The 10,974-nt window shown below is 26.7% G+C and overlaps 1 protein-coding gene across 1 annotated transcript; it reads right to left on the reverse strand.

Moving 5' to 3' along the window:
• On the reverse strand, positions 1–835 carry LOC107018871 (ethylene-responsive transcription factor ERF106-like). Its single transcript, XM_015219456.2, has one exon. The coding sequence runs from the start codon at positions 717–719 to the stop codon at positions 114–116; it is 606 nt and encodes a 201-aa protein (XP_015074942.1). The 5' UTR covers positions 720–835; the 3' UTR covers positions 1–113.
• Positions 836–10,974: the final 10,139 nt, after the last annotated feature.

Raw genomic sequence — 10,974 nt, forward strand, 5'->3', positions numbered from 1 at the left:
GGGGGGGGGGGGGGGGAAGCTCTATTAATTATGATGTAATGGAGTTTTTAATACATCACTTAGAAGAGCATTAAGTAATTAACATACTTTAACACAAATTACAAATTAGTCATCTACACCAACTCCATCTTGTTCTCTCTTCTCCTTTTCCGGCCAATATTCGCCGGAGCACCAGATTTTCCGGCATCCAACGGAAAATTCAGAATAGCTTTTCTTCCTCTCATCTTAAACGCTGCACAGTCATAAGCTCTAGCAGCATCAATATCAGTATCAAAAGTACCCAACCAAATCCTCGATCCTTTTCGACTTGGATCTCTTATCTCCGCCGCAAATTTCCCCCATGGCCTTCTCCTTACCCCTCTGTAATTCTTCTTCTTACTATTGTCTTCGTTAGAACCGGCGGAGCAGTCGAAAACTGGACTGAGGATGGTATCTGAATCGATTTTGAATTCAGGGAAATCGGAGCGGAGATTGAAGTAACGGGAAATTGGTGAGTTGGGTTCATTTGGGTATGAGGAATTGGGTGAATCTGAAAGGGAATTGGATGTAGATGGCTCTGTTTTTACTGAAGTGAAAACAGGGGAGATGTCATCGGAGGAGGAGATGTGATCGGAAAAACAAGAATTGAGACTGTTGATGAATGATTCTGTAGTTGTGAAATCTTCGAGGAGATGTTGTCGTATGAGTTCTAATGTTAATCCTTCATCTTGTTTCGTCATTTTGCAGTGTTTTGAGAATTGCAGTGAAGGTGTTTGTGTTTATGTCTCTGTGAATCTGAAATTTTTCTAGTGAAGGTGTTTGTGTGTCTCTATATATGGAGTAGTAGTGTATTATATATATACACACATGTATATATATATGAGGAAGGTGGGGTGGGGTGGGGTGGAGTAGGGGTGGAGGGTGGTTATGTCATTTTTTTTGCTTTTTCATTTATTTCGATAATCGTAGTGGAGTTCGATTAAATTTGAATTCGTGTAAAAAAAATTTATATTAAGGATAAAATGTTGTTTAATAAAGGTCATTTGTACTCGTAAGGACTTGAACTTAAGACTTTTCATTTATTTCGATATTCATAGTGAAGTTCGATTAAATTTGAGTTCGCGTAAAAAAAATTTATATTAAGGTTAAAATGTTGTTTAATAAAGGTCATTTGTACTCGTAAGGACTTGAACTTAAGACTTTTGATTAAGAATGAAAGAGTAGGGGCGAACCTAGAAAACTCTCTCGGTGAACAATTATGTTGTATATTTAATGTATTTTAAAGAATTTTTATGTCTGTATATTGATTTTGAACCTCCAAAATGTAAGATTAGAGATTGATTTAGTAATTGAGGGGTTCAAAACTAACTTTGAGGTTTCAAGATCTCAAATCTTAAGCATTACTTTTTTTCTTTTTGAACCCCTATAAAAATTTTAGATTCATCACTATAAAGGAGTACCTTTTTATTTGAAGTTCTCCATAGATGAGTAGTAGTATTATATATCTGCACATATTGAGGGGGAGAGGTGGTGTTTATGATTTTACTTTTTTCGGCTTTTAATTTGGTGTTTAGTATCATATTGGAATTCGATTAAATTTAAATTTTATCGAAAAGTTTTATATCGAGAGTAAAGCATTCTCTACGAAATAATTTACACTTGTGAAAAAGTCATACCTAAAATCTTTGATTAAGAATAAATAAGTTTGGTTGGTAACCCTGAGGGGTAGCTCGACTGGTAAAGGCCTGAGGACAAAATCCTTCAGGTCGCTATTTCGAGCCTTAGCAGGGCCACTGGAAGCATTACAAAGCGATCGTATCTCCAGAGCCCCGTGAAACTAATCGTGATGCACGCGCCTTGAAACAGTAAGACCTGATGAATATAATTAATCAAATTCGCAAAGCGATATCCGAAAATTACGACAAAAAAGAAAAAAAGTCTGGTTGGTGGGGTGGGTCTATGGCATTGGGTATATACGGTTTGGACACTGTTTTTTGATTTGTGTGTGATTAGCTGGAAAAAAGAGAAAGCAACTTTTTTTGTTTTTGGGTTAATTTTAGGAAGAGTTATCCATAGTGTGTAGCATATGACATGATTTGGCTTAATCACTTTTATATGGATAAGTTTTTACTATGATTGGATAAATGAGATTTTCTCTATTCTAGTATTTAAGTTTTAGGACCAAAGAAACTCAATTTATAATTTTCTATATAATCTATGTTAGCGGTATTAGTTAATTTAAAAGAATATTTATCTCACTATTTGTGTTATATTGGGATAGCTAATTCTATAAAAAAATTTAAAAAAATGACGATAGTTTGAACTTAATTAGATATTTATAGTTATAATTTATTTTATTACAGTTTATAATTATATGTTAGAAGGAGGAGCGAGACAAGTAGGATTAGAAAAGGAATGAAAGGGGCGAGTGAAATTTAGGAGAGAGAAAATGAATACATATTGTATTTGTTATATTGGGTTGTTTCACGAATTTAATTATATGTACCAATAAATATAATTGTGTCAAGTATATTTGTTCCTGGTGTATTCACTCGGTATCAAGGTATTTGAGTATATATGCAACTAGCAATAGATTTATATTAATGTATTCGATCGTGTTTTGTCCTTGGTATACTTTTGTATCATGTATTGTATACTTATTCTTATCTCGTAAAGATATAAAATCATTTTTCCTAATCTCCTATAAACTTACTCAAAGATGTTAAATTATACAATAAGTATAAATATCTAGTGACATAACCATCACCCTACATTATATTTTAGCACTTTTTATCAAAAGTATAATATGTTGTTTATTTTAATTTATATATTTTTTTTTTAAATAATATCACATAAATTAAAATGAAGTTGACTCGTAAATGAGTTAAGAAGGATGGGAGTGTGATGTAGCTCGTAGGGTGCATGGAAATAGATGCAAATTGTGTCCTATGACGTTGGAGAAGAGGAATTAATTTGTTGGTGTTTACAAGTGGTTAGAAGACAATACTTCACCTCTCATAAATATAAATATAAATATATAAACATCTCAATTGTATTGTATATAAATAGAATAAATATAAATTACTATCTTCAAGATAAAAATAAATGTAATATAGCTAAACATTCCTTTTAATTAATATTTTTTGAGAGACGGATGTATTATGAGAATGCTGGAATAGTTAATATAATAGATATAATAAGTTCTATAACTATAGTTTCGATAATTTTATGTGTTAAATCGATTTGTTATGGAGGCTACGATATGTATATTTTTATCTGTTGTATATTTCGCTTGCGAATATATAAATAGGGTAAGTATATACAAATTTTGTATTAAGAAATTCAGGAACTTTAAAACTTTCTTTGTATATATTCTCTTGCCAATATACAAACATGGTAATTTATGAGTGTGATTGTTTCATAAATCATATATAAATAGATAGGGTAAGCATATACAAAATTCTAAATTTATACAACCAGGAACTAAATTATACAAATTCTGAATATAAAATTCAGACAAAAAGCTAGAATTATGGAAACTGTAGCCGCATATTACAATTTTCTTATACTGTAATTGAAGGATGAAGATAGGATGCATCGGAGGACGAAGAAAACATAATTCACGTAGAATGTCATTCCTACTTTTAATAGAAATTTTTTTCTTTAAAAGAATTATATTTCGAAAAATTTAACTAATTGAACATGAAAAAAAAATTCTTCCAAACACACCCTTAACAAATCATCTAATTCAAAGCTTTATTCAAGCCACGAGTTATTTGAGTATGAGCAAAAGTCAAAAGTGAATATTAATTCAACTCAAAATTCATGAGAAAGGCAAAAGATTTTAGGATGAAATACAAATGGAACTTGTCATAAATTATTATTTATTAGTAGTTCAAAAAAGGTTATGGAACATCTTACTTTACAATAATTTTCACTATATACCAATGCGATGTAGTCGTAAGTATTCTTTCATTCTTAATAAAAAATTTCGTATTTGAGTTTCTATAAATATGAAGTTGCTTCTGTTATGAAGTGTTCTACCCCTAATATAAAATTTTTTTTGTACGAATCCAGATATATGAATATTGTACATCGAATCAGGAAAAAAAAACCTTTCACTATGTATGCTTTTATAGATATGCATGTATATAGTCAACTCTTTACACTCTTTTAACACCCATATATACACGGGACCAAAATACTAAGGACTCATTTGATTTGAGAATTACTTTTTCTTTTTTGACATATTTTTTTTAAAAAAAAAACAATTTTGATCTTGAAAAATTTAATTTTAATTTGAAGTTGGATATTGAATTTTAAAGATAACTTATACCCTACTAAATTATGGTATTTTTGAGTAAATAGAGAGACTATATTTCTTTTTTAACGAATAGAGTTACGTGATAATTAAGTGATACATGTGATGATAGAAAAATAGTAAGTAAATGATGAAATAGTTAAGTTTATAAATTCTAAAATAATAAGAAGAAAAAAGTCTTGGTTCTAAAAATCAAATTTGTCTGATTTCTTAGGGTAAAAACAGTTTATAACAACTATTAATAATAATAATTATAATAATCATGAGAGTAAATAGTTGCTAATATTTGATTTAGTACACCAACTTATCATTTCTAAATTCTAATAATACACTTTTTGAGAAGTTAATTATTCATGAGATTTCGTATATCTTATATTTATAATCAACAATACTCTAATAGATATCCGATAAAATTTTAGCGATTCAAAATATATAACTTAATTCAATTATATTATTACCAAAAAAAAATCTATTGATATTAAATATCTCTATTACCCATTTAAGACAAAAAGAAAGTTCACATAATTAATAGTAATTTGATTATATATATGAGACATAAATTAAAGTTTAAAAATATTAAACAAGTAAACGTGACTTCCCAAGTCAACAAAAAAATCAAATACTACTTTTATTGTCTTTGTACAAGTCAACAGTACCTTGTACCGTGAGTAGATATGTTGAATAAATGCTACATAAATGATATCAAGTGCCTTAGGATCAACTATGAAAGTTGTGGTGGAATCGTAAATATATTTTTATTTTTAATCAGATATATTTTCAATATTATAGAAAATTTTAAAAAGCCGTTAGAATTACAGTAGAGTTAGGTTGGAACAAGGGGCTCATTTGAATATTTTTAAATTATATAATATGTATATGAAGTTAAATTTTATTTTATACATTCACGATAAAATATTGAATTCTTTGATTTTTTTTTGGTGTAGTTATTTTTTATATTTTTAAATTTTCTTAATATAAAATTTTAACTCAAGTAATGAAGTCTTAAAAATAATTTGTTAAATACTTATATTTTACTAAGTAGTTTTAATCTTGTAAGTTTATTAAATGTGTTTTTCGTTTCTTTCTAACAACTTGTAGTTGTTAAATTTATAGTTTGTTTGACCATCATTGTGCATAAATAAGTTCTTCACATAAGTCCTTTTTTTGTGCAAAATTTAAAATTATGAGCTTCATATTCGAATATTTTTATAATTATAACTCCATATTGTGTATGCAAAATTTAAAATTATGAGCGAATAATTTAAAATTATAACTTCATGTCACGTATTTTGAAATTAAAAATACTTTTGAAAAATAAAACTATTAATAAAAAAAGTTTATACCTCCAAAATTCTTACAAATGCAAGTTGTGGGTAACCGTCCGTACCATGGGTGGACCTATAAAATTACTTAATTATAAATTTTAATATTTGTATATTCATAAAAATCTCTTTTATTTTTGTTGTTTCCCTTGGCCTCTTTAGTCTTTACATTGTATTTAATTAAGCAAAGAATCAAAAAAAAAAAAATGGCCTCCACTTGCTCAACATAATTGTCCCCAATAGATAAAATTATCACTATGAAAATAGGAAATTAAAATATCAAATTAAATTTAGATTCACGTTGATAAGTTAATTACGAGTAATAATTTTATTATTTATATCACAATATTTTATTTTCAAGTCTTATATGGAAAGTATTTGATACGAAGGAAAGTGTTTTCTAAAAATGTTTTTAAATTTTTTTTTATGTTCGATCAGTCAAAAATCAAAATATGTTTTTTTCTAGAAAAATAAGCATCTTATAACGAGAAAAATGACTTTCTTAATGGAAGTAGAGAAAAAAAATTATATCGATTTGCATTCCTTACTAATTGTGTCTATAGATCCCTACCCTTCAACACACATTCTCTTCACCCCTAGCTCCACCTCCGCCCCTCATAACCCTCATCCACACCATTTTACACTTACTTTTCTGCTCTCACCTTTCATATTATTTGTCTAAATTATATAAATGTTTTTAAAATAATATTTTTTATTTACTTATTTAATAAAAGAAAATTAAAAAAAAACTCGTTTATTTTTCAAAGAAAATGTTTTTGATGAAAAAGAAAAACACCCAAAATTTTAATAATTTATTTTTTCAATATTTTTAGTTTCTGGTACTCGCATTGGAATTCAATAAAATCAAATTCGCGTAGAAAAGTTTCAAATAGGAATATAATAAACTAATAAAACGCTTCTTAACAAAACCGACTCTGTATCTGGAGACTCCAACTTTAATTTTTTAATTAAAAATAAAAAAGTACTTATCAATTTATAAGGAAAGTTGTTGGTAAGATTTTAGTTAATAGTAAAGGCGATCCAAGTATCTTATTACGTTATATGATAATTAATAACTAAACATTTATGGTCAACTACTACTCTCATCTGTTCATTTTATATGGAGGAGATATTTTTAAATAAATAATTTTTTCACACTATTAAAAGGATATAATTTATTTATTACTATGTTTATCTTTATTTAAATGAGTGAATTTTTACCTACTTAAGAAATTATATTAAATAGTAATCATTTAATTAAGATAATTAAGTAAAATGATTCTGGATATATCAAATTCATTTAAAGATAAAAGTAGAGGTGAAAATGGACATAAATAGTGCCAGAAGAAAATACACAAAGGAAAAAAAAAAGAACATTTGGTTTAGGTGAGATTGAATTTTATTTTAGTTTTGAAAAATTATTTTTTAAGTGATTTTCTATTTTATTTTTTGAGGTTTTATAAGTAAAATATAGATTTATATGTAATATAAAAAAATACTATGGAATAACGAATTAGAGTCGATTGATCAATAATAATTAGGAGAAGTTGGGAGTAGGAAAGAAATAATAAGCTTAAAATATTATTTTATATAAATTTTTTTTCTACTCTATAAAAAAATGTCATTTTCCAAAAATAATAAAATTAAATAATTATTACTATCAGATAATATAAATGATAATATTTTTTTGTGATTTGTGAAACTTATTTTTCCATTTTGCAACTTGTAGTCCAACCTGAGTAGTACTATTGAAAATGAAATATGAAGTTCAACTAATAAATTAATTATACATGTTCAAGTTCAATTAAATGTGACAATAGATTTTCTATATTTATAGTAGTAATAGAGTTAATATTATTGTATTTAGAGTTGTTATAATCTTAAATGATATACTTATGTTTATGAAAAAATTATTTAAATACATATCTTATTGGATTATAACCTTTAAAAAAATTTGGCATTTAAAGAATTACAAAGTTTTTTTTTCGGACATATTCCTCCCCTCTCTGATACTTTTCTATTCCTTCTCGAATACTTTTCTCCCATTAAATAATGTATCTTTGCAATCTGTAAGCTATGTACTCGTATGTATTCTGATATATTCGAAATCTTAATTTTAATTTTTTTTTTGTAATTTGAAAAAGAATAAGGTAAGATATATTAAAATTTATGTGATTTTTTCATTATTTATTATATATCACTAAGTATAATTTAGCAATGAATATATTATTGTCATTTACCATTAAATGCTTTATTTGATTTAGTTATAATATATACAAAATTTTCCAATTTGCTAATCCAATTGGCTTTGTGCTTTCCAGAGAGATGATTAATTACAGCTCAGTAGTTCAACAATCAACTAATTTGGGACCCAAAATAAAACAAAAAACCCCATCACATTAAATTAATGACCATAATATAAAAAAAGTCTACTAAATGTCAATTTGATCTAAAAAAATAAATAAATCAGTTTATAACCTGACAAATTCCAAGTTGCAAAAGGTTCACTGAATTTCAGATTTTGTAACAAAAATAGACATCCTAACATAAAGACCCTACCCTACCCTCATAGAAACTTACAATATTAGATATTGAATCGAATAAATTCAGTAATATTTGTTTAGATTATATATTAAATATTTTTATGAATATTCAATTGTTCAATGACATGCATTCAGAATTATAATAAAATCACGAAGGTTTTTGATACATTCAACTCACAGTGTAAATTTGAGAATTCATAAATTTTTAAGTCTGATTTCGCTTCTGACACGAAGAGGCAAGAAATTCTACTATTTTCTTCGTGTTAATTGTTTTGACCTACTTTTCTTTTTAGTTCATCTAAAAAAGCGTTTCTTTAGCAACTCTTTGATTTTAACTTTTCACGTGACATTTTTAAGTTTACAAGATTAAAAGGCATTTCAGTATGTTTGACATATATATTTAATTTAAAATCACAAAATTTAAAAATAAAAATTCTTAAATCCCCTACTAAATCAAAGAAAATTAAACAAATTAAATTGAAAAGAATATTAAATTTAATTCAAACCATATACCCATCCATTGGCAGCTGGTTCTTCTAGATTTATATAGTTGCTTCATTGAAGAGATTAGACCGTTACACTATACATAAAGATGATATTTTTGCAAAAAAATATATAAATAATTATCTATATTTTGTCCATGTCTTGATTATAGTTTATGTGTTGGATTCAAGATTTGAATACTATGAAATACGAACTATACTTTGAGAGTATTAATTTTTAGAAATACATAAATAAATTTATCATTACTATTACTATTATCACTATTATTATTATTATTATTATCATTATTATTATTGTTGTAGTTGTTGTTGTTGTTATTGTATTGCATGTGTGTATGTACACATACGCTACATGCATGTACTTTTTCTAGCCCAAAAATACGTTTTCTTATGCTATGTATAATAACATGTATGTGCAGAAACACATATATATATGATTTGAATCGAAACTATATAAAGTGTTTGACTTGTTTGTTCTAGAATAGTTTTTCATTTTTCTCTTCAAATATTGTGTTCGAAAGTTGAATTTTCCCACTTCATATATCTTAGTTAATATTACGGTTTAGTAGTATATTCCTCTTAGCGAAGAAGTCCACAACTTTGAAATATACAATTGAAAACAAAATAAACAATAAAATTCACGTTCACCGATTGATATTGTAACAAAAATTTGTATCCTACTTTTCTTATAGATTTAATATTCAAATAATGGATGAGTGATCTTATGTGACGACGGAGAAGAGACAATCTATTCAAACATTATATCTGAAAACAATACATTACGATATTATATGATACAAATACAATATAATATGATACATTATAAAACAGTACATAACTATCATCCAATTAACAAAGTGAAAGCTTCTTGGTGCTAACTTATATGATCATTTGAGAGTTGATGAAGTTTTGTACCAATTTTCTTTTAGTGTGAATTAAGACAATTATTTTCTTTCTATTCCATAAATCTACTTAGACAAATATTAAAAATATATATATATATATATATGACAATGGTGAGGTTTATCTAAATTCTCACGACAAATAGTTTTTTATGGTTTGATTGACTTGTTGAGTTCACATGCAAATTCTTCTCAAGTGTTTTGACTTGTAGGCTCTTAAATAGCTCATTTTTCTCTTCATGTGTTCAATTTTCACACTTTATATATAATATATTTAGGTTTATGGTCGTTTCAGTGTTAGAGCTAAAAATTTATCAAAGGTATATTCAAGAATGATGGTGTGTAGCTATTAAAAAAATATGTTATCTGGGTTCAAACTACAAATTTTTTCATTCAAATGGACACCCATTACCACTATGTCAGAGGCGTAACTTTTGTTAAGGGTGTACAACTTTATATATATATATATAACTAATTTCTAACGAAGAATGTTAAATTGAACACCCTAAAATACGTGTAGCTCCACCACTGAATCATTTGATAGAATGTATAAAAATAATATTTGTGTATTAATAACGTTGAGGTTAGTGTCCTTCGAAATATTCAATTGGTTTAGAAATAGTCATTTATACAGATTACCGTAGATCAATCCCCTCTCAATATCTTTTGAATCAAATATATCACATATGGTGTGTGGTTGGTGAAAATTGCCAAAGATGAAAACAGTAATAATAAGATGACAATTTGACTTTACCCTTTGATGAATTATTGAAATTTGACATTTAGATAAAATGCCCCTTTTTTTCCTCCTTTATTTAACAATTACGTAATCACCTTTATTCACATGATTCTATTGTTGATTGATTTCAAACCTTCTTAGATAAATTTCATGTTTGCACGAAATAAACCTAAGTATGAAAAATATAAAAATAAACAAGATCCGTGAGTGAAATTTCAATAGTTCGTAATTTTCATAATTTTATATTGAAAAAATTACATTAATATACTATATTTCACTTTAATGATTTGAACCGTTAAAGTCATTCTTATAATTTAATTACTATTGTTACTTTAAGTCATTTGAGGGATACAAAGTTGACTTAGGGCCCGTTTGGATGGGCTTAATAAAAGCAGCTTTAAAAAAGTACTTTTGAAAGTGCTGAAACTTATTTTTAAAATAAGCAGTTATGTGTTTGGATAAAAGTGCTGAAGTTGCTATGCCAAACGTGAAAAGGGAAAAATGGAAGAAAGAGATGTTAGGGTTATGTTGTAATTTGGAGATTCTATAAAAATATTAAAGACAAAAAGATAAAAAGGTGGTCAACTTAAAACAGCTTATAAGCTAAAAAAAGAAAAGCACCTCTACCTCAGCTTTTAACTTTTGGCTTAAAATAAGTTTTTTTT

Source organism: Solanum pennellii, chromosome 5 (assembly GCF_001406875.1).
Source record: "Solanum pennellii chromosome 5, SPENNV200".
In the NCBI taxonomy this organism is placed as follows: domain Eukaryota; kingdom Viridiplantae; phylum Streptophyta; class Magnoliopsida; order Solanales; family Solanaceae; genus Solanum; species Solanum pennellii.